General features: G+C 40.6%; 1 protein-coding gene across 3 annotated transcripts; it reads right to left on the minus strand.

Annotated features, from left to right (window-relative positions):
• Positions 1-236: 236 nt before the first annotated feature.
• Positions 237-24,908, minus strand: LOC117444063 (interferon regulatory factor 2-like). 3 transcript variants are annotated; one of them, XM_034079778.2, is made up of 9 exons: positions 24,862-24,908; positions 22,711-22,803; positions 22,527-22,626; positions 20,281-20,457; positions 20,090-20,139; positions 9,239-9,305; positions 6,910-7,098; positions 5,520-5,545; positions 237-2,568 (listed from the first exon to the last, which is right to left on the minus strand). In XM_034079778.2, exons 2-9 carry the CDS (start codon positions 22,795-22,797, stop codon positions 2,293-2,295), a joined length of 972 nt encoding a protein of 323 aa, XP_033935669.1. In that variant the 5' UTR covers positions 22,798-22,803; positions 24,862-24,908; the 3' UTR covers positions 237-2,292. The 3 variants fall into 3 exon arrangements, with proteins under 3 accessions (XP_033935669.1, XP_033935670.2, XP_071058790.1); XM_034079779.2 differs by lacking the exon at positions 24,862-24,908 and having other exon boundaries at positions 9,239-9,302; positions 22,711-22,904; XM_071202689.1 differs by lacking the exon at positions 24,862-24,908 and having other exon boundaries at positions 22,711-22,900.
• Positions 24,909-24,931: the final 23 nt, after the last annotated feature.

The following is a 24,931-nucleotide window of genomic DNA, read 5'->3' on the forward strand; positions in this document are numbered from 1 at the left end:
TGTGAGGCATGGTTCACATCTGGCAATGCTTCTTAAGAATAGCAAATTCAAAACTGGTGTGTATTTTTTATAGGGCAGGGCAGCTTTAACCAACACCTCCAATCTCGTCTCATTGATTGGACTCCAGGTTGGCTGACTCCTGACTCCAATTAGCTCTTGAACAAGTCTTTTGCCTCGGGGTTCACCCTGTACTGTGAATGTTTACATGGTGTGTTCAATAAAAACAGGAAAACATATAATTGTTTGTGTGGTATTAGTTTAAGCAGACTGTGTTTGTCTATTGTTGTGACTTAGATGAAGATCAGAACACATTTTATGACCAACTTATGCAGAAATCCAGGTAATTCCAAAGTGTTCACATACTTTTTCTTGCAACAGTATAGTATTTATGATAAGGACACATTTTTGTCCCAAACTAATCAGAAAGTGAGGCACGGGGGTTACATAGTTAATCCCAACATATGAGGACGTTTGATATATTGTTACTAAATTAACTAGGTCAATGGTAGAAGGGTTAACCACTCCTCCATGCTCCCTACTACAACTGTCGTTATCCACAAACACACACAGGGCAGATGAAATGTCCTGAAAGCTACCTGCGCCTGTCATGGCCGACTAAAGCACAGCTAGTTTGAATCCAGCCACCATTATTAAAAGGCACACATCTTCAAAAAGGCTACATACACACACTCAAACACACTAGTGCTGTCATTAAGGTTCTGAAGCGGCTTGCAGGCATTCATACATACATATGAGCTATGTACATGATTAACACCAGGAGGAGAGGAGGAGGATACATAGTTCCTAGCCTGTGTGTGTGTTGGTGGGTAGAGTCCTGAGGTCTGCACACACACACACACACACACACACACACAGACAGACGGATACACACACACACGTCTGTTTCCACTGCGGGGCCAATCAGGGCTTCACAATGTTCGTCAGTCTTGATAACAACATGCCTTTGATTCTTTCAGCAGCTTTCTGTGGTAGAGCTGGTTTGCCAACTGAGAGATGAATTCCTAGGAAGTGTTCATTGCTTTGGTATGAACACGTTTCTTACTTCCAAGTAGTGCGATCTGCCTGGAGCGTAAACTGTTTGAGAGGGCAGGTGATTTGTTCTCTGTATTGTGAGGAGTCTTAGGAAGTGTGGCTAAATGTGAGTGAGATTTGTTAACTGTAATACATAAACAACATCCTGTGTTCAACTATTAGCAAATGTTCTTGTTCTTAAATTCTTTAACTTGCTGTTTTGAGTGCATAAATGTGTTCGAAAGCAATGTATGGGAAAATGCGAGTGCCTGGAGGGCGCTCTCATAACGGTCAACATTTTTTTGTGGAACGCTGGACACTTCTAACACTCAACGATCGCCATCTCGGCAACGTATCGGAAGCAACGCAAACCAGCAGCGATTGTTGTTGCCGCGGTAAACATAGCACTAACAATGAAAAAAAGTTAAACTGGTTTTTTTCAGGCTTTAATAAGCATACGAATATATTAGTTTGGAAAAGAAGCTACCGCTAATTTGTATGTCTGTATACTAGCGCAGCGGTGTGTGATTTGTGAGACAACTCTGGTCTAAATTCACACACTGCTATGAAGTGTTCATAGTGTAGGACATGGCAGTGCATCAAGGGAATTGTCCCAATTGAGACACATCAGTTTGAGTTGAAACTGTGCACGGCTAAAAATCATAGCAGAGTAGGTGAAGGTGAAGGTTTTAAACCTTAAGGAAACACTGATAAAAACGCACTCATCTACTAGGTTGTGCAATTAAAAACATTATGGCATCCTCACAACTTTAAGTTCATTTTCTTTCATTGGATAAAAGTTACTAATTTCTTCCATTTGACATTATGTGTGCTAAAGTGTTAGCACAAACACGATGGACTAAGGACACTTTGGGCTCACGAAGCACAAAAGTGTGAGACTGTGCAAGTGTAAAACAAGAAGGTTTTACAGAGAATGGAGGTTTTTGTAGTGAGCATTCAACGGGATAAATGAGAGATGAATTATTCCGCACCAGATGTGTGAGAGTGTAAACAAGTGTAGTTTTGGTGTTGTTAATTCTAATTTAATTACCACCGTGAGTATTATACAAATGGTATTTTTGTGGGTACTTTTTACCACCAGTCAGCAGTTCCTCCTCTTAAAATGAGAATTCAGAGAAGCTACAAAAGAATCAAAGGTTTTGAACCTCGTCCCGTTTTGGCTCGGCGCTGCTTTTCCTACTCGGTGTCATTCCTATGCCCTGGAAGCTGTGATGATGCTCCCTCATCCGGGGTCAGAGGTCAGGAGCTGTTCACGTCCGAGGTTTTCATTATGACACTGGCGCGCATCTCGTGTGTGAGGCCGGTCGCTGCAGACTCAGAGTTCTGGCTGTAAGCTGCCGTCCAGCCATCTACTTCCCCGGTGTGGTAGCTGATGAGGGGGGTGGGGTCTCGCGTGCTGGTGACCCTGAAGTTGGGCTTGCTCGCGGTGACGAAGGTGGCCATGCCGGGGAGAGAACATGAGGGAACCCTGAGAACTGATGTGTTGTAGTCCTGCCTCCAGACTACACTGAGCCCCTAGGACAAGAAAAAAAAGAGAGAAGAAGAAGAAGAGGAGCATAAGCAAAACACAAGCAGGGCACAAAGGCTGTGGCTAATTCCTGACGCATGTTGAATGCAGAAGTGAGATTTTTTTCTTTTTTTTCTGGACATCCATTTCCCAGTTCTGTGATTTATTTGTTTCCTCTCCTTTATATATATATGATTTCAGAAGAGGTGAAAAACGGTTTTGCCATTATAATTCTTATTTTTTAAATCCTTAAATGTCACTTTAGTAAAACAGGTGTTGTTGCAATACTCATTATGGCCACGACTTAGTTTGAACTACAAGATACATATATTGTGTGTTAAGAAATAATGTTACATGTGTTAAAGGTGCTGGATAAATGAAACGCTGCAAATACAGAACGCTTCATGTGCATGTGTTTTGGCACATTTGTGTTGTTTTATTTGAATTGCTTTTGAAACTGCAGCTTGTTTCTCCTAACGGAAGTTTTTTGGGTACCGTAAGTCTTAAATAGTGTTAATTTAGTTGACTAAAACTATGACGAAATATGTTCGTCAACGACCTTTTTTTCCATGACGAAAACGAGACGATGACGAGACGGCACCGACGGCAGTAAACAATAACTAACGAAATCATCATGCAATATCATTGACGAAAAGTTACGAGACGAAAATGTAGTTTACTAAATAAAAACTATGCCAAAATCTCTCTTTATTTTCGTTGACGGAAAATGAGGAGACGAAATATTATCAAAGATAACGTTACATTTCTGATAGTCAGTTTTTCTCCCAGCAGTTCCATTTCCGGTGCTGCGGCTGGGCAGCAGCTGTGTGTCTGTGCCGCCGCGGCGGTAGATTTGAATTACACCGGGCAGCGGCAAAATATGAACTGTCAGGAAGACTCGGGTCTAACTCATGGTCTAAAGGCCCTGACACACCAAGCAGTCACCAGAGGACTAGCTGACGCTGAAGTCGGCTGTTGCCTGGCCGTGTTCTCCTGCGTTTTGGCCATGTGTCGCACGGGAACACACCGCACCGACTTCAGTGCATGAGTGGCAATAACTCTCCTTACCAGCAGGCGGCGGTAGTGTGTATTCGTCATTCAAAAGAGGCAACAACCGGAAGACAGAGAAGAAGAAGAGTATATTTTCTCCGTAATATCATACAGAGCTGGCCTCTCCTGGATCAAGGTGATGAGCACGTCTTCGTTTGCATCATTCCAGATCGCCATGATGAGATGAAAATGAATAGCAGTCTGTGTGTGCCTTCTTAAATCGTTTGTTTACGTCCCTCACTTCCGCTTCGCTTCTCATGCACTGATTTGCTAGCTGAACAGCCAATCAGAGTGATTATTTGGTCCGACTACCAGACCCGATGCATGGCCGATTCAACATGTTGAATCGGCCATGCATCGGGTCTGGCAGTTCAAATAAGGCGTGTCACGGTCGACGGTGCGGGACACACCAACCTGACTACGGCGCCGCGAATGCCCGACAGCCTCTGACGGCCTCTGACTCCCAAAATCGGGTTGGTGTGTCAGGGCCTTAACTAACCTTATTTAACAGAAAATAAAATGGTAACAACAGGGCTTGGGAGTAGTGGTTGCACTCGCGTTAACCGAATACCCCCCCGTCAGCGCAAGTGATTGATAAATTGTGCACATTATAATGGATTATGACGGAAATGTTACGATCCTGCATCAAAATTATTGACAACGAAAAAGTCTAAAGCCAACACTGCTTGAGAGAAAGAAATGACGTGATATTTGGGCCCATTTTCGCTACAATGAGGCGGAGAAAAAAAGCGAATGCATTGTTTTATCAGAAGGGAAGCAATGTGGCCATTACACAGCTGGTACAAACACCACAAACCTGACCAGATATTCTCTGCAAAGCTGCTTTCTTAATCATTCAACCTGTGTTTTTCATCAAATAAGGACAAGATATAATCTTATTGTGAAATACGGTTGAGTAAAATGACAAATTATTGGTTTTGGCTAGACTACTTCTATATAATCTGATGACTAAAAAAGACTCAACAGTTTTCATTGACAAAAAGTAGACTAAAATAATTAGTTTTCTTTGACTAAAATAAGACTAAAATGCTCAGACTTTTAGTCGACTAAATCTTGACTAAACTGTTTACTGTTTTAGTTGACTAAAATAAGACTAAAATGCTCAGACTTTTAATCGACTAAAACTTGACTAAATAAAAACAGGATGAAGGTGACTAAATATGACTAAAACTAAAAAGAAAATTTAACACAGGACTAAGACTAAAACTAAATAAAAAAATAGCTGACGAAATTAACACTAGTCTTAAACACAGCATTCCAAAAAACTATTTGAATCAGATTTAGGTAATGGCTCACCAGATTTGTTTTTTCCTCACTGCCTCTCATGGCTTCAGTTGCTTTGTATGTGTAAAAATATAAACATTACATCTATTATATCAAATAGATGCATTCATCACCGACACCTTTTATTACAGAAAATAATCTGAATGTGAGGGAAAGTTTCTACTTTCCTTTGTACTCTCTGTCTGTTCTCTTACCACTGATAAGAGGTAGCGTGTGTGTGTTACTGTGGGTACAAGTACTACAAAAGGCCAACCTCAGATCAAACTGTTAATGTTTGACAGTTCCTGACAAGGCCCTCCCTTTTCTCAGTGTCTCGCAACATATTACACACACACACACACACACACACACACACACACACACACACACACACACACACACACACACACACACACACACACACACACACACACACACACACACACACACACACACACACACACACACACACACACACACACACACACACACACACACACACACACACACACACACACACACACAAGTAGCTATGAAACAGGTAAAAACCTGTTTATCTGCAGATCAGAGCAGTTCATAATTCATTCAACACTCTCTCCTGTGTACAGTATAATGGGAGACTCACCTCTGTGTCACTGTCCGTGTCGCTGCCTGTACAAAAAACAAATATACAGAAATGCAGTTAAAACATTTGTTTTAAGGTAGATCTTTGTAAAAAAGTCACATAGTTACAGATACAAAATGAAGAGTTTGCATACATAACATTTGCACACAATTAAATAAAAGTACATGTTAAAGAAAAATATGATTTGATATTGAACCCTGACTCTACAGGCCATGGTAGCGATGGAGAAACATAAGAAAGTGGTAGAGACAAAGAAAAACTGATGGCATGATTATAACTGTAAACTGATAGAGCTCACTGGTTGGATAAGAAGAAAGGTGGATACACAACCAGATCTCAGGGTGCTAATGACTAACTATGGGGAACTGAAAGCCAATCAAGCGTTGACATTAACCAACCACTTTGGGGAATCCTGAACTAACCCTTTCAAATGCCAAAAAAGGGTGTGTGGTAGTTTTAAAGAGAGGGTAGAGGGGGGCTTCAGTTCCCCGTCAGAAGCTAGCATCGCACTAGCTTTATTGACAAAAAGCAATGGGATTCTTCCATTGGATTTTATATTGCAAGGTCTGTGACAAACACATGTTTATGATACTTATGTACCTTTTTTCAGACGTCTAACCAAAAACACATTTAAAAAAAGCAGTGACGAGCTGAACCAGTGGTGTCTATCGTTTTTTCGAAGACAGTTTATAGTCACGCCCACTTCCGCATTACGAGTTACTACAGAAGGTGCGGGTAGGTTCAGTCAGACAGTCAACCGCGCCCCCCCCCCCCAATGAATTTGTCTCTCAGCGGCAGGAAGTGGAGGAATGTAGAGGGACCGCAGGGAGGAGTTGCTAATTCTTTGTAGTCTGATAAATAAAACTTCATTTATCAAATTTAGCAGCCAATATTGTTTTCCCTCCCAAGCTACAGTAGACATGAGATAACTTGAGCGAAGTTATCCTTATACATCCATGATGCTGGGGCTACGTCGATGCGTGGTTACATACATTAAACTGGGATGGTCAATTGATCGACTCAACCTGGAACTCTACTCATCCACACCACAGAACAGGAAGTGATTAGTGCATGTCAGCCAGATTAAGCTGTGTGTTGTAACAAACATCATTAACCGTGACCTAGAAAGATTCCTCTTTGTAAGATTGTAACCTCTGTGCCTTTAAATGGTAACTGTGGTCAAAACTCTGGTTATGCATATCTTTCTACAAGATTACTCTCATTTAACTAGCACATTTATGCTCTTTCTTATCACAAATTGTTGTAAAGTGTGTGTGTGTGTATGTATGTGTGTGTATATGTGTGTGTGTGTGTGTGTGTGTGTGTGTGTGTGTGTGTGTGTGTGTGTGTGTGTGTGTGTGTGTGTGTGTGTGTGTGTGTGTAGTCTCACCGCAGCATGAGGACACAGGAGAGATTTGCAGCGGGTACGAGTGGGAGGAGCTTACGGTCTGCTCCTCGTTCTCAGTGGTCACCTCGATGGTCTGACAGACGAACGGTAGCTGCTCGCTGGTGATCACATGGTCTCCTACCGAGCACTCGCTGGGTGTGATTGGACGGAAAGGCTGAAACCACTGTCGTGCTGTGAATAAATTATTGATTAAAATGACTCAAGTGTGTGGAAAATCTGGTTACAAATCTTCACAGTGATGCGAGATAAAGAGATATTCGTACGCCTTGAAAATCAAAGTGTAGTTAATACATATTCATGAAGTCATAAAACTGCTTTGACCTCCTTTAAATGTATTGCAGTTACTTGAAAAAGTAACCAATTGTTATCTTTTCCATTTTTTATTTATGTTGATAGAAAAAGTTCCTTAAAAAAAAGGGAAAGAGTACTGTTAACATCAATTACAAGCAATAATAACAAGCAATAATAATGCAAAAAAAAGGAAAAAACGATAAATATAGTGTCCCTTTGTTCCATAGTAAATGTATCTTCTTCATGATAATAATTCTTAAATTCTTCTAACTAGTATACGAAAACAGTCAGCAGTTACTGTATGTTCTGTGGCAGGAGATAGTTACTGAGCTAGATAATCAACAGATCGACTGAAAGTCTTTTTTCTTTACTTTCGAAGCTTCTATTGTGGTTTTTAAATTAAGCTTTCAATGTCTGTTGTCATATTTTATGACCAGTCTCGACCCTGAAATAATAGATTGTGTTATCTTGGATAAATTAATGTAATACATGATGCTGTTAGATTGCTGCTAGGCTGCTTTTTGAATGTGTAACCATTCTGTGAGGCAAGTGGAACAGCAGAGAAAACACCAACCAATAAGGATTGAAGAAAGATCCGACTACATTTTTTAAATGATTACATTTTAGCATGGTTTGAAAATAGATTTTGGATCCATTTTGCCATTGGAAAGATCATCACTTGCTAAGAGGTACTCTTCAAATAGCACTATACATGACAGAGGACTGGTAAAGTGTTATAACTAGGAGGGTAACAGAAAGTAGGTATATTTGGTTCATTCCCAAAGTTGTGACTGACCCTGCTGCTTCTTTTTTATGTCAATGCCTGTTAATGTTCTTTGGTTTTGGCTTTGTTGGTGTTAAGTGTAGGTTTGTTCTTGCATTTTTCAAAACAAAATTGTTTATGTAGATGCCAACAATGCAGCCATTTATAGAGAGGCGAAGTCTCTCCCTTTCCGGGGACCTCCATTGGACATTATTTCGGAAAAATTATGTATTGAAGTCAATGGGGAGAGAAAGATTATCTTTCGATTCCGTTTGAATTGTGCCACATATGATGTTTGGCAATTTGTTGTTTTTATCTGTTGTGATTTATTGTGATGTAATGTGTTTTTATGCGTTTAAATTACATGTACAGCACTTTGGCTCGACCAAAATCGTTTTCAAATGTGCTCTACAAATAAAATTAGATTTGATTTGATTTGAAAAGATAATTTTGCAAGTCAAAAAAATTAAAATGTGTCGTAAAACTGTGAAGTAACACTTTTTTTTGTGTGAAACCGCTCAATGAACTACATCTCCCGTCCCGCACCACACACCAAGACGGCCGTCACGTTGGCACATTTCACTTCTTTCTTTCAGAATGAGGCGAAAAGTATTAAAAGAGGTGAAAATCACTACAAGTCTGGGCATGTTGAGAGCTGTACATAGACAAAAGGGGAGTTAGTCGGTTCCTTAAGAGCCAGCATGCAGGATTTTCAGTCTTATATTTCAACAGTTTTACGACAAACTGTGATTTTTTGACATGGAAATGATTTTTTTTAAGATGTGTAATTCGTGGCACAATTCAAACGGGATCGAAAGATACGTTTTCTCTCCCCATTGACATTTTCCGAAATAAGGTCCCATGGGTCGGAAGTAGATGGGCGGGATTTCGCCTCTATAAAAAAAAGAAAATCTCACATTCTCATTAGTCCATTTGTTATAACAGTTCCTCTTAATGAGTCAGTTAGTATTTTATCTTATGAGTGTTGAGAACAAAAATATTCTACATGGAAATCTACCTTTTTCTTTAAATAAATGTTGATTTTTGGGAAATGTTTGGATCATACCAATTGGTAACCATCCTAATTGGCCACCACTTCATTGATATTCTATAATTCATATAATATTAGCGTTGCCTGATCTTTACATGAAGCTTTGCACAAATACCAGCTTTAAATACTATTGAAAGATAGTAAAAAAAATCAAATAACAAAAAAGAAGCCACGAAATATGAGTAAAGAAGACAGTAGTGTGGTACCTGAGACGCTGTCGATCACTGTGAACTCTAGTGCTTCCTGCTTGATCGGAGACGGAGAACCTGCCTGCTGGGGACAGAGTGGAAGAGGAGACTAAGATTAAGAATAGACCTGTGTTAGCACATAGAAAGCAAAAACATGTAGTTAAAACCTTTAAAGTTCATTTTTACAAGCCCGTTGGAAGATAGTATCCTTTACAGAATAACTTCTAACTGAGAAGTTGAGAAACTTATATACGAGTGCAGGGCTGGAGTAATTGAACGTTAGTCAGCTTATGCTCAAGTATTCAGCTGTAACAATATAAACAGCTTATTCCCGCTAACGCCATGAAGCATTTCAGGCATGTAAACACAGAAACTGAACTGACCAGAATGTGCTGAAGAAACTTGTCAAATATGAAATAAGCTCTGTTCTGTAAATGTTGTTAAATGTTGCTTGGAATTAAGCATTTCTCACTTATATTTACAATTTGGTCCGTTTGTTATAGCAGAATGTTTAATACAGCGTATTTCTGATATGTATTAAAGATCACATGGTATTCCATATGATGGGTGTTATTGAGTTGGGACACACAGTTAGAGAGACAATGGTCGTTCTGAGTTATCAATAGATGTATTCATTTTAAGTGAGCTGACACCGAGAGTAGAGGAAGTTCAGAGAAGGCCTTAGGTTATAAAAATAGTTAACCTTTGTTAGTTAACTACTCCTAAAGATGTCATGAGACGATGACATTTAAACATATACAAGTATAGCTTTCAGAGAGAAAACATGTGACATTTGTGTGGTAGGCTGCATGATAAAATGTGTGTGCGTTAAACATGCTTAGGGAAAATGTGTGGCTATATATGCTGTACGATTGTTGCTACCGTCGGGGGGCATTTACGTGATTGGCTGCTGTGGCAGCAGGTGATGTACTTCCCATTATTGTTTGTTTGTTGCAACAACTAAATAATAATTACAGATCAGCTATATCTGTGTTTGTGTTTTATTGATTCCTCCCCGTTGTGTGAGTGCTGGATCGCCACAACATTTTGGAGGTGCCGAGATGCCCATGCTGGAGGTTGCTGTGTTCCTTCTCTGGGGGTCTCAACTCCCTTGGCCAGGCAGCCCTGAGACGGCTGTGGTAAATCTCAAGGAAGAAGAAGAAACCAGACTTGAGACTTCCACAGAAGAAATACTGACTCACAGTAAGCAGAACGTATTTGGAATGAAATTGACTTTTGAAGTTGTATTGGTTATTTTTCAAAATTGAAAAAAAAAAAAAAGCAGAGGAGTGGATTTGAGGCACAGCTATGGCTGAAATCTGTTTGTTGACTGTTCTGTTTGATGGTTGTTTGTTTTGTTTGTTGGTCTCCTTTTATGTTGATCAATGTTTGTACTGTATCTGACCTCGTAGTCTGCCTGAGAAGCTAAAGGTTTGACTGAGGGGATATGATCTTTGTTAGCCGATATACATGTAATGCTGGAGGAATCACTGTATCTGACCTTGTAGTCGTGAATTCTGCCTGAGAAGATCCTAATGATTGTCTTAAGGTTCAGAGATTCATTTGGCTGAGGGGATATGATTTGCTTCGAGCCAAGTGCACATCCGGTCCGTTCGGTAATTAAGAGATTAATAAGCCCGATCTGAGTTCAGGGAGTTAAAAAGATAAAACTTGCCTGGAGACTCTGTGAATTCACTATATACAAAAGTGGAGTTTTCCATGTTTTGTCAGGCCGTAATATAATGTAGAGTCTGTGATAAAGCGCTAAATGTTTTGGTATACCATAGTTTGTTGTTAATTGTTCAAAGAAGCCCCCTTCTCCTGAAAAGGCTGAGAGCTCCAGCCGGGGTGTGTCTGTATTTGTCTGAAAGTATTTCCCCCTTTTTCCGATTCTGTAGAAGAGGAGACCCTTTGTTGTATCAGCCGTGAGAGCAGCAGTGTGTCTGTTTGCTCTTTTCTCTGATGCCTGAAAGAAGGAGTGAGTTTAAAAATAAGGAGTGAAAGATCAATGAGTGATCTGAAGTTCATGGTATTTGTCATTAACTAAGAATTGTACTTAATTATATTTCAAGGAAAAACATTATATTACATACAGTAACATTAAGGGAAAGTAAAACGAGATTTACTGAGTATATGAAGTAGCTATATTGAAATAAAAATATTTAGTTTTTTATTTTCACCTAAAAGTGAGATGTTTTGAAGAGTCTAGAGAGAGAGGAGAAGTAAGACGTTTTGAATTGTATTCCATGCCGTCATAGCAACCCATCCTATAAAATTAACCATTGTTGTTCTCTACCGTCCACCAGGCGCCTTCTTGGAGGAATTGGATCATCTCCTCTCACACATCCCTGAAACTGGCCCTCCCGCTGTACTTCAACCTCCAGACAGGGAAGATATCTGAACTAACATCTCTTTTAACCACCTTTGCTTTCTCACTGTCTCCATCCCCACCAACTCATAAAGCTGGCAATGTCCTTGATCTCATATTCTCAAGGAACTGCTCTACTTCTAACCTCTCTGTAAACCCGCTCCACACCTCCGATCACTTCTTCATTTCATTCTCTCTACCCCTTTCCAAACATAACGAACTAATCTCTTCTCATTCTGCACCTGTCCGCCGCAACCTTCGTTCCCTCTCCCCTTGCCTCATCGGTGCTCTCAGCCCTCCCTTCCTCTGACTCGTTCCAACTTCTGCCTCCAAACTCTGCTGCAGAAACTCTCCTCTCTACTCTCTCATCCTCTCTGGACTCTCTCTGTCCTCTCACATCTCGGCAGCCCCCTCCTGCTCCCTGGCTAAATGACGCACTGCGTGCTAATAGAACCATCCTTCGGGCAGCAGAGCGGAAACGGTGGAAATCGAAACACCATGATGACCTCCTAACCTATCAGGCTCTCCTCTCCTCTTTCTCTGCTTCGATCTCTCAGGCAAAAAGCACTTTCTTTCAAGATAAGATCCAATCTTCCTACTCCAATCCCAAAAAACTATTTTCCATCTTCTCCACCCTCTTGGACCCTCCCAAAGCCCCTTCCCCCTCCTCTCTTCTGTTAAGCGACTTTGTTAACCACTTTGAAAAAAAGGTTGATGATATTCGCTCTTCTTTTTCTGACCCACCATTACTCACCGCTGGGTCACCAGATCTTCCTTTCACCCACACACTGACCTCCTTTTCCCCTCTCTCTCCAAGTGAGGTTCTTACCCTCATTATCTCTGCCCGTCCAGAGGACCACCTGTTCCTCTGGACCCTATCCCTTAAAACGATCGCTCCTGATATTCTACCGTTTCTCTCCCATTTAATCAACACTTCTCTAACTTCTGGTCACTTTCCAAACACTCTCAAGGAGGCAAGAGTAAACCCTCTCCTAAAGAAACCCACTCTCAACCCGTCCAATGTTATAAACTACAGGCCTGTCTCTCTCCTCCCGTTCCTGTCTAAAACACTTGAACGCGCTGTCTTTAAACAACTCTCCTATTATCTCCATCAGAACAACCTTCTGGATCCGCACCAGTCTGGTTTCAAGGCAGGTCACTCAACAGAAACTGCCCTCCTTGCTGTCTCTGAGGAACTGCACACTGCCAAAGCAGCCTCCCTCTCCTCTGTCATCATCTTTCTGGACCCGTCTGCTGCATTCGACACGGTGAATCATCAGATCCTCCTTCGCACTCTCCAAGAACTTGGAGTTTCAGGGTCTGTACTTTCCCTCCTCACCTCATACCTCAAAGACCGTACCTACAGGGTAACTTGGAGAGGGTCCGAGTCCAACCCTTGTCTCAGGGCTCTGTTCTTGGTCCCCTCCTCTTCTCCCTGTACACAAACTCGCTCGGATCTGTCGTTAGCCCGCATGGTTTTTCATACCACTGCTACGCTGACGACACCCAATTAATTCTGTCCTTTCCCCGCTCAGAGACCCAGGTCGTCGCACGCATCTCTGCTTGTCTAGCGGACATCTCCCAGTGGATGTTTGCTCACCACCTCAAGCTCAACAAGACTGAACTGCTTTTCCTTCTGGGAAAAGATTGTCCCCACTCTTGACCTAACAATCAACATCGGCACCTCTATTGTTTCCCCGACTCAGACTGCAAGGAATCTGGGTGTGACCCTAGATAACAAACTGTCCGCTGCTGCACATACACGCTTTACAACATCCGGAGGATACGTCCCAGCTGACCCAGAAAGCAACGCAGGTTCTGGCCCAGGCTCTCGTCATCTCACGCCTAGACTACTGCAACTCCCTCCTGGCTGGTCTACCTGTATGTGCCATCCGACCTCTGCAGCTCATCCAGAATACAGCGGCTCGCCTGGTCTTCAACCTTCCTAAATTCTCCCACACCATGCCGCTCCTCCGCTCCCTTCACTGGCTTCTGGTAACTGCTAGAATCCACTTCAAGACAATGGTACTTGCGTACCATGCTGCGAATGGATCTTGCCCTTCCTACATCCAGGACATGGTTAAACTGTACACCCCAGCGCGTGCACTTCGCTCTGCATCAGCCAAACAGCTCGCTGCACCCGCACTGCGAGGGGGACCCAAGTTCCCATCAGCAAAAACACGTGGGTTTGTTATCCTGGCTCCAAAATGGTGGAATGAGCTCCCCATTGAAATCAGGACAGCAGACAGCTTGCACATCTTCCGGGGCAGACTGAAAACTCATCTCTTTCGACTCCACTTCGAGCGATAGAATTATTAACAAAGCACCTATATACTAATAAAGGACTGGCTTATCTAAAGCCAGTTGAGTAGCACTTGAAATGTTTTAGCTCTATGAAACCTGATGTACTTACACTGAACAAAAATATAAATGCAACACTTTTGTTTTTGCTCCCATTTTTCATGAGATACTTCATCAAAGATCTAAAACATTTTCTATATACACAAAATAACCATTTCTCTCAAATATTGTTCACAAATCTGAAAAAATCTGTGATAGTGAGCACTTCTCCTTTGCCGAGATAATCCATCCCACCTCACAGGTGTGGCATATCAAGATGCTGGTTAGACAGCATGATTATTGTACAGGTGTGCCTTAGGCTGGCCACAATAAAAGGCCACTCTGAAACGTGCAGTTTTTATTCATTGGGGGGGTCTGGGGGGGTCCGAAAACCAGTCAGTATCTGGTGTGACCACCATTTCCCTCACGCAGTGCAACACATCTCCTTCGCATAGAGTTGATCAGGTTGTTGATTGTGGCCTGTGGAATGTTGGTCCACTCCTCTTCAATGGCTGTGCGAAGTTGCTGGAACACGCTGTCGTATACGCCAATCCAGAGCATCCCAAACATGCTCAATGGGTGACATGTCCGGTGAGTATGCTGTGCAGTGCTTCTCAAAGTGTGGTCCGCGGACCAATGGTGGTCCATGAGCGCCCCCTAGTGGTCCGTGAGTATATTGGTAAAATTTCACATTTGAAATAAATTAATCTATTTAACTTTTCCGCATTCTCGCGGGAATATCTCCGCAATGGAGCTAGCTTAAGTTTCAATTGCATGATATAGCCCAGGGCAACACCTTCGTCACACATGTTGCCACTTGTTTGTCCCATTTTCAGGCGATTTGTAATCAGTTCTCGAAAAACGATGTGTTTTTTGGACATTTGTGGAGTTAGGTGGTCTGCGAGTGTTTTTTAATTGATCCTTGGTATGAAAAAGTTTGAGAAACACTGCTGTATATGATTCTGTTTTCTTCAAGTTTGTATTTTGTTGGTCGAACGCACTTATTGTAAGTCGCTTTGGATAAAAGCGTCAGCTAAATGCAATGTAATGTTGAAGAGTCTAGAGAGAGTAAAGGTTATATACTTATATACTACTATTCAGGAAAATGTTCCTATGGTTTACTGTTTTATGAGTAACATAAAATAAAAATATATTTACTAGATATAAGAACAACATGCTTATCTAGAAAGTTGCTATTAACCAGTTTCAGCTGCAACTATCCTATCTTTATTCTAAAGAGAACAAACGTTGAATTTACAATTAATATTAAGAAAGTTCACAATTTATACCATTATAGACCGGTTTGGATTAATAGGGCGTGTCTGTCATAAACATTCATGCTTAGATGGAATAAAGTGTTGAGATGTTCTCAAGAGTGGGAGTTTTCACAATGCCTTTTTTTTGTTTTTATTGAAACAATTGAGTGATAAGGAAGAAAACTGTTCCGGGATGATTTATTTTGGTTTTAGCTTTAGTAATGAAGATTACATTTAGTGAGGAAACTTCTCCATCAATAATTCCTTTAAGGGTTCCAAAAGTATTTTCATTAACTGAAATTAGATTACTTGTTTTTCAAATATAGCGCTGAATACAGTTAGTTTTGTATCCTGTTACAACCTAACCATGCTTGTAACACAAAACTTAGATAAACAATTTGAAATGGATAGAATAAGCAAGAAGATAAAATATGAATCTATAGTGGTTAAGGAGGGTTTCCTTGTTTTGCTCATTTGACTTAGAACTGAAGTAAAGGAGAATGAAGACCTTTTTGGTTTCAAATTTAAAGAAGATTTTAAAGATGATGTTTATTTTATTTTCCTGACTAAAACTTTAAAGCAGGACGTTAACTAGACAAAAGAGATTTTACAATGTAGTTTTACTACTTTTAATGAAGTAAAGAATCTGGTTCGTTTGTTTTAACATTCACATGTTTCAGCATTCCTGACCATATAGACACTCAGCCATTTCATTTTATAACCCGTTGGGGGAGAGATTTAAATTGAGTTTTTCTCTAGTAGCTGATTTGCTGTGATTACAGCAACATTGGATAGCTATACACCACCTTTGGTGTACTCTGAATCAGTGTGTTGGTGAAATGTTGCTCACTACAGAAACAGAAGAAGTGTGCAAAGAACGCATCTCTGAGGAGGTTGACATTTTGCTTGTGCGACATTGTCAAGGCAACAGTGGTGTGAAGAGGAACTGCAGTTTTTGGGGATTCTTACTGTGCAGAGGACAACGTGTGTCTGCTGATTGTACCACATTGATCCAGAGGTTCCACCCCTCTGGACATCCCAGTGCCACAAGAGTTTCCTTGATCCAACTGACTACAGCTGCAGAGGACAACCATACTTGCCAACCCTCCCGATTTTCGCGGGAGACTCCCGATTTCATTGCCCTCTCCCGGTTTCCTCCCGGGGTCATATTTCTCCCGCATTTCTCCCGATTTCTGACCAAATGACATTTACTCAAGACTGTTTCCACTCGGACTTTAATATAGCTACACAATTGTTTGGTTTCCATGGTAGCACGTCTCTTTAGTTGCGCGCGCAACTGAAAGAGGGTGAGGAAGATAGTCACAGAAAACAGAACAAGAATCGACAACTCTACCCTCTGCTCACTCCTTTCCTGTAAAATACAGGTCCAGCCCACACTATGCTCCATCAAGGACGGTGCTACTGGCCGCAAAGCATTGCACTTACAACTACAATAAGCATGTTAATGTTAATCTAATACAGCTCCGGCGATCCACTAGCACCCCCCACCGCGGTGGTTTTGAAATGCTCCCGATTTCTGAGGTCTCAAGGTTGGCAAGTATGAGGACAACAAATCACTGACTGTTCTCATGACAAGATCTTGAGACAGGCTTGTCTCAGACTGGTCAGATTCTGAAGAAATTATGCAATGATTTGACAGCATAACTGTGCAAGAGTTTTCCAGAGGGTGGTGGAGAACATTATGCTTAGTGTTTAAGAAAAGACGCTGCTTGTTTAACGATAGTCTTGAATACTGAAAAGATTAAAGTTTAATATCTTTGTTTAGCATATACATCTGATTATTATGTCACACATAATAATCTTGACATATAAACTAGCTATGGGTAAAACGTGTGGTCGTTATACCATTGTCATCATGAACTAAAATAAATAGGGAAATAGTATCTGGTTAAAGATGAACGGATTTGATATCCTAGAGAGGGTTAGTTATATTGTGATAACTCACAAATTATTTACGAATGTATTTGAAGAACAAATGGCAAAGACACAAGTCCAATTTTGTTTTGTTTTTAGATTAAATTGTCCATTACCAAAACTGTTCACCTTAGGTCTAGATTTCGACTTTGATAGTAAAGGAGTATTTAGGCTTATTTTTATATATCTGACATTTTTTAAACATGTTGGCTATTTCCTAGATGGAGAGATGGCATTACTCTCCATTTGTTAAGAACATTTCTGAAGATTGAATATTTGTTCCATTTCTAATATTCCTATTTAAAAACGTAATTTTAGAGTAAGGAAGGCTGATGCTGAACATGGAAAAATGTGTTAGTGGTCTGCATGTCGTAAACAAAAAAGGCTTTGTTTGTTCAATCACCAGTTAAATCTGTAACAGTGATAATGATCGATTTGGCTAAAGCTTAGTTTAACATACTGATGAAACATTATGAGGTATGTTCACTTCTAAGGGTAAACAAATTGATAAAATGATTATTGTTATTCATTAAATTGGAATATTAATTAAAAAGGCCGTTATCCGCAGGTTCACTTAGGAATGCCTTGCATGAACATTTGTCAGGCTTTGTGTTTCCTTGGGGCAGTACATTAATAAAGTGTATTGATCATTTGTTTGTTTAACATCTGAAGAAAATTGTGCTGCTAACACGGGGAAAACTTTGTTGCATTGTTTGACATCAACACAATGATGTCACTGATTAAAAACTCCAGCTGGTAGAATATCAAAGTGCACTACTATAGGACATGAGATCTCGAGACTGACTTAGACTTTGCAAAGACTGAATGAATGTGAATTGATTTGTCAATACCTGACTGTTACAGTAACACTGACCCACCAAACGAAAAAGGTGATTTGGCAATGGTTTTCTGACTATGCCATATTAGTTTAACCATCGTGAGACATGATGCATGAACTTTGTATGACTCTGCATGATCCCTGCATGGCTTGATGACTATGTAACTTGATTTTTAACATTGCTGATTCTTTTTGACAGGAGAAAGTTTTCCTGATGAGTAATAGGACTTTGAAATAACATTGTATGTGAAGATGGGTACTCTGAAGTATCTTATTTGGAAAACATGATCTGTATGGTTTGGAGGACAATGTTTCCAGGAGGGGTATAATGGGTTTATTATTTCTTCTGTGAGACATTGGTTTCAGATGTCTTTTGATTCTTGTCACATGAATCTTTTAACCCTCATATGATCCAGAGGGCAAATTAAACTTGTCACCTAAAACACTTTTTTCCCACATGGTCAAGCTCATGGTCAGCAAGGGAGGTGGTGGCGAAGTCCATAGGGACTTGGCTTGGCAACTGGAAGGTCACCAGTTCAAGTCCCGGAAAGACCAAGTGCTACCGAGGTGTCCCTGAGCAAGTCACCGTTCCCTAGACTGCTCCCCGGGCGCCGTACATAATGGCAGCCCACTGCTCCTAACACTAGGATGGGTCAAATGCAGAAGAAACCGTTTTGTTACATGGTACCTGTACATAAGTTGAATCTATCTATCTATCTATATATATATCTCTTGATTGGGTTCTGCTAAGACGTATGATAAATGTATGCTCAAAGTTGGGATCTGATTGGCTTTCAGCACCATGGCTGAACAATGTTGCAGATGTTTGTTGTGTGCTTAGGAAATTGCGGGTAAGTAAAAACACAACACAAACAACATTTCATGGTTTCAAGAAGTTTAAAATTGAGAAAAGTTTAATAAGAATCTAAGACCTAGTGGTCGACTGTAGGCTGTTAACCCAGAATGCAAGTGCTGTTTTCTACCCAGGTCAAAGCTGGTTTCCCCTGCAATCTGGAGGAGGGAAGATGGACCATTCTGAGGCAGACTCGAGTGTCAATGAGGGCAGCTGGATGACTTCCAGCTATACTTTTACTGCTATTGTCTTATGGGTTTGGGTCAACACGAAGAACAAACCCAAAACTTCTGAGATGATTTAACCTGTTAAGCCCCAAGGTCCCCGTCGGCGGGGACTCTGTTTTTTTTTTCACGACACTGTGTCAGGGGATCTTAATATTTAAGAACCTATTAATGTGTTATACCAGCATCTAAATGACCCTTTAGCGAAAAATGCTAACGGACATTGGCACAGAACTCAAGATAAAAGTACCCTTATTACTTATCGTAGCTGCACATACAAGATATCCGATTAAAGCTGAGGTTCCACAGATTATTTAGGTATATAGTATCATCACTGAGTGATCCGAACTCGCGACAGGGGAAGCAAACACAGACATCACAACACGTACCTTTACGGAGCTTCTAGGGAGATCGTCTCACCGTAGCTGTCAATCTGATCAAAAGACGTGTTCAATGGCATTAAACCGAGAAAATACGCGGCTGAATCGGTTAATCCATAGGTTTTTAACGTCTCTGTATAAAAAAATGTTTTCATTTATAATCCATAATTCCATTTTTATGTAAAAATCGGAGAGCAAAAGTTAGCTGCTAATGGTAGCCACCAGAGTGGCTGCTGCTTCCGGTCTTGGCTATGCAGCAGTCTAACACACACACATTACCAAATAAGGACTATGTGGTAGTTCCCCTCGATTCCATTGGCTCTGACGGTTAGAAAGACATGGCACATGTCAAAATCCAGCAAGGGGGGCCAGAGATATGGAAAATCCACCCAAATGGCCCCAGAAGAGGTTTTCTTTTGCTAAATCTGTCTAAAAAGGTCAAATATCACTTGTTTTGCATCAATCTTGATACAGGGTACTTATTATATGTTGTACTTTGGTATCCTAAAGCTTTTAGTCTACTAACCCATCATCCAAGGTTAGTTTTCACTAGAAGTACAACATATTTTTTGGACGGACACTATAATTTACAGTTTTTTTACCATGTTCAATCTGAATTTTCTTTAAAATAAAAAACATCTAGATCTCTCTCTCTCAAATGTTGTGTTCATGTACCTCTTTACTCCTTTTTGGCTTCCCCTCCTTGTCGGTCTTCTTCTTTTCCACTTAAATATACAGAAAGAATAAAAACGTTCAGTAACTGAGCCACAATATAAATGGAAAGAGTATTGATTCAATAAATATAGAATTATGAACAAGTATTTATAGGAGAAACAGATCAAATCTAGAAAAGTGATTGTGCTCACCTTTCTTCATCATCCTCTCGGAGGAGGAGAGCATCTTGTACACTCTGAATGCGTTGGTTCCCTTCTTGATGCTTTTGTCCTTCACCTCCTCGATGTCCGGCAGACTGTTCATGGCGCAGCGGAAGTTCGCCTTCCACGTCTTCGGGTCAGGGCGGTCTATGCCGATCTGATATTTACCTGCACACAAACACAGAACTTACCATATTTTCCCAGGTATATAATTATTCATGTCTCATTTTATTTAGATATTATCCAGCTTGCATTCTTCTACTGTTTTGCAAAGAAATACAGAAAATTAGAGGAATGTACTTTTTTGTGATGGCCGATTGTGGAGGAAGACACCTCAAACAATCACCTTAAATAAACTATCACACTCTTATTTAGTTTGATAACATGGTATGACCAGAGCTTTTTGTTGCTCAGCAGTAAATGAATACACTTGATAGAATCAGTTCACTTATTGTTCAGCAGACTAAATATGGCTAGTGAGTATAATATCACCAACAGTCTCCAGCTGATAGCTTTAAGTACTGTAGGAGATTTTAGCTTCCTTTCTGAAGTGTAGAGCTGAATATTCCCCACTGATATTTCTGCAGGGTGACAGAGCGGTTGCTGTTAAGGCCCTGACACACCAGGCCAAAATCGGCCGTTTTCGTTAGTCGGACGACGAAGCGTGCCCTGTCACCCAAACTCAAATTTGGTGTGTCCCGCACCGTCGGCCGTGACACGCCTTATTTGGCCTTTCATGGCCGTGCGTCGGCCACAGGCAGTCGGACAAAGAAATCACTCTGATTGGCTCTTCAGCTAGCGAATCAGTGCATGAGAAGCGAAACGGTTGCTTGAGAATGTCTTCCATAAGCAACACTCCAATGGCTGATAGCTCCAGTACCGCACGAAACACGTTTTCGATGGACGAGTGAAAATGGAACGCGCACGCTATTTGTTGTTTGTTTAGATCACGCAGTCTGTTCTTCTTCTCTGTCTTCCGGTTGTTGCCTCTTTTGAATGACGAATACACACTACCGCCCAGAGTTCCCTTTAGAATATTTTTCGCCGGTCAACATGTCCGTTAAAGTTTAAATCTTCCGGACAAAATGAGAAAAGTGCCGGTCAAAGGTCTTCTTTGTTATTTATTGTGCTTTAAAACAAATTGATATGATTCGATATTAAACAAACTAATTAGAGCAGTCGATTACCTACATTATTCAAAAGTGAACAGTAATTTACAATAACACGGGAATAATAAACAGAGCGCTCTCCCTCTCCTGACAGCCCGTCAGTATCATGCAGCTCGCGGATCCAGTAATGAGTGACCCGACAGTAAAACTAAACATATCTATAGCTAGTTACGGTAGTTTGAGAGGTCATTAAAGTGTGTGTTGTCCGCTCACCGCGGTGATCATGCAGAGCTGCGTGTCGACTTGTCAGCAGCAGCTGATCTCTCTCTCCGTCAGATTAGACTTCACTCGCGTTTATGTCCATATCGATCAGATCTAATTAGTTCTAGCTAATGATAGGACTACCTGCTTATTAAAAGACACCTAAACAATAAGCGTCGCTATGCAACCGGGTGAGGCAGCAAAGTATAGTGCAGTATTATGCATTTGTTTACATGCCCACCGGAACCCTGTGGCATTACCTGTTGGTAATGTTGATCTGTTGATCAACGCACAATCAACCCATACAGGACATCTCTTTCTCCCCATTAGACATTAGAATTGACTATTCTTGTCTGTCACATACTCTTTTGTCTGTCACATAAATGGCGCAATTTGCGCAACTGATGTTTGTTTGTTTAGTTAATGACGGACATTTTAGGGCTGCACAATTGATACAAATGTGTATCCCAGTCGCATCGTGGCGCCATATCCCAAACACACCAAGCGCAATATTTGGTAAAGGTAAAATAATTCAAAACTACCCGGGTGGGTATAATGAAGCAGAAGAGACATACAAAGAATATTCTAGAGACTTGATGTGAATTATAAATGATCAATCCTTCTAATGTGGCGAATCAAATCACGTTCTGTGTCCCTACTGATTGAGACACGTGATCATTGTGATTTCTTTCTTACAAATGTCCCGCAAATTAAAGGTTTCACTGATTTTAGACAGAACTGGTGTGGTGTCTAGCCGTATGACCATGTCAACCACTGAAAAGGAGAAGCACAGTGTGTGTGTGTGTGTGTGTGTGTGTGTGTGTGTGTGTGTGTGTGTGTGTGTGTGTGTGTGTGTGTGTGTGTTACCAGTGTGTATGGCCCATCTCATGAAGAGCGGAGCGTCTTTCTCCAGGTCCCAGCCGTGACGCGCTGCGTGCATCCACGGGATCTGGAATATCCGCTTTTCCTACACACATTTACATTCTGTCAGCTATTGAACTATAATATAAAGTGTGTGTGTTTCTTTGTGTGTGTGAAAGTGTATACTTACTTTGTGGACCCATTTGAGTCCCGGTATCTGGCAGGAGTCGATCTGTTCCTCCAGCCACGGCCGCATCCTCATTCTCTCTGTGGGCATCGTCTCCTGCGAGCACACACACATTGACACATAAACTGGTATGTTGGAGCCAGTTTTTTGTTTCTTTGTGAAAAGGTCAAATAAGATTGTCATCTCGTGGGGACTTCTGTAGTCAAGGGACTATAACACAACAAAAATCCCACTGCACCAGCCTTTAAGACACAGGTATGGGCAACATGTGTGGAAGACACCGTCGACACAAAGTTTCTAACCCCTTTAATTACGTAATCATCTTTGCCTCTTCCGTATTTGACTTGTTTGACTATTGTAAAGGCCTATTTTCCTTGCTGAAGAGTAGACATTTTTTATTAAAGCAGCAGCCTTATGCTTTTCATGGTTTTCTCTTTCCTGTAGTGTGTCATATAGATTTGTGTTCATGTAAATGGTCAGAAAAGATAAAGTATTTTCCAAACTTTGACGACTTTGTACGGACCCTAAGGAACGGTTGTTATTATTACAGCAATAGAAAACATGTGTGTGTACCGCCTCTGTGAGCAAAATGAAGGAGAGAGTTGAGTTCCTTTTATCTGCGGTTGTAAAGATAAGACTCCTGCCAAGTTCATGACAGTCAACTTGCACTATCAAAACCACAGCCACATACCGTCTGAAAAGAAAACATAGTAAATAACATATTTTAGAAGATGAGACAAAAGGGACCAGAGAAAGAACTAAAAGATTAATAAATATGGCATGTTTATTTGGGAGCAAATTATGAAAAATTTGATTTAAGAGCGCAGTTATGTTCCCTGCAGAGTGATGTGTTCAAAGTCCGGCAGTGAGCTGACACTCCCTGGTGCACACGGTGCACTGAGCCTCCTGACGTGAGACTGAGCTCCAACAGGGTGACATGGCACCGCGTCAAATAATACGCATTAGCCGTTTAATAACCGCAGGGGTTTGAACATCCACCGTACAGTAGAGACAGGTTAACTGTCTTCAATCAGAGACATTCATTCTGGACCACAGGGGTAAACCCTGTTAAAACATGAAATAGTTCAAATAGTGTATGTTATGGTATTTAAATGTGTTAGGTAAATAGTTAGATTGCGGAAACATGTTTTTGAGTGCACAATTAGTGATATTTAGTACTATTTTGTTCAAGCTATGCACCAGTAGCTTGCAAATGTAATTATTATTATTTTAAGTTCAAATATGATTTTGAAGAGTGTTCCCACATGACTTGCCCTGCTTATACATGTATAAATATACAGTATATGAATTACACATTTCATTTCCTAAATGTCAACTAAAACACGTGTAAGTTGCAGTACATGACACTTTAGATGTATTCAAAGGTCGAAGAAGTAGTCAAATTTGCACTTAAGTAGTAGTCCTACCATCAAAATATTACTCAAGTATATTTTGATGGTAATACTTTTGTATATTTACTTAAGGTATACTTGTGAATTTATTCAGTGTTGATGATTGTTTATCATTAATATATATCTGCAAAGTAAGTAAATGTACTACATGATGATGTAGTAGAGTATAAGTACAATATTTACCTTTGACTGTAGTTGAGTAGAAGTGCAATATTTACCTCTGAATTGTAGCGGATTAGAAGTTCAAAGAAGCATAATGGAAATACTCAAGTAAAGTACCTCAAAATAGAGCTTAAGTACAGTCCTTGAGTAAAAGTACTAAGTTCCTTAACACGACTACTGTAGTGTATTTAAAAAAAACATCTCTGATTTACTAACACATGCACAAAGTCCTGAATGCAACATACATTTGGTCACATAATTTTACTCGCATAACTAAATACAAACCAAAATACCTTTAAAATATGACATTTGCAACCAAGTGTCCTTTTGATTCATGTTAGCAAGTGTTAGTTTGCCATATTATATATGATATTTGACTTTAGGTAAGTGTTAGCAGCAGGTTTGTTAGGTATTAAAGTTGGATTTGGCAGTGGCGTTAAGTCAAGAGTTAACAGTGCTCTGTTGGTCTGCTATCTGCCAGCGTGCTGACCCCAAAACATGCGTGTCAAAAGTGAAAATAAATCCCATACCTCGTCAACAAACGGCAGAGAGAGAAAAACTACAGTACCACTTCACTTACACAGGGGGCCGGCAGCCGTCATGTCGTCCTGCGGGAAGTCAGTAGCGTTAACATGCGGAAATAAGATGTT

This window comes from Pseudochaenichthys georgianus, unplaced genomic scaffold (assembly GCF_902827115.2).
Source record: "Pseudochaenichthys georgianus unplaced genomic scaffold, fPseGeo1.2 scaffold_720_arrow_ctg1, whole genome shotgun sequence".
In the NCBI taxonomy this organism is placed as follows: domain Eukaryota; kingdom Metazoa; phylum Chordata; class Actinopteri; order Perciformes; family Channichthyidae; genus Pseudochaenichthys; species Pseudochaenichthys georgianus.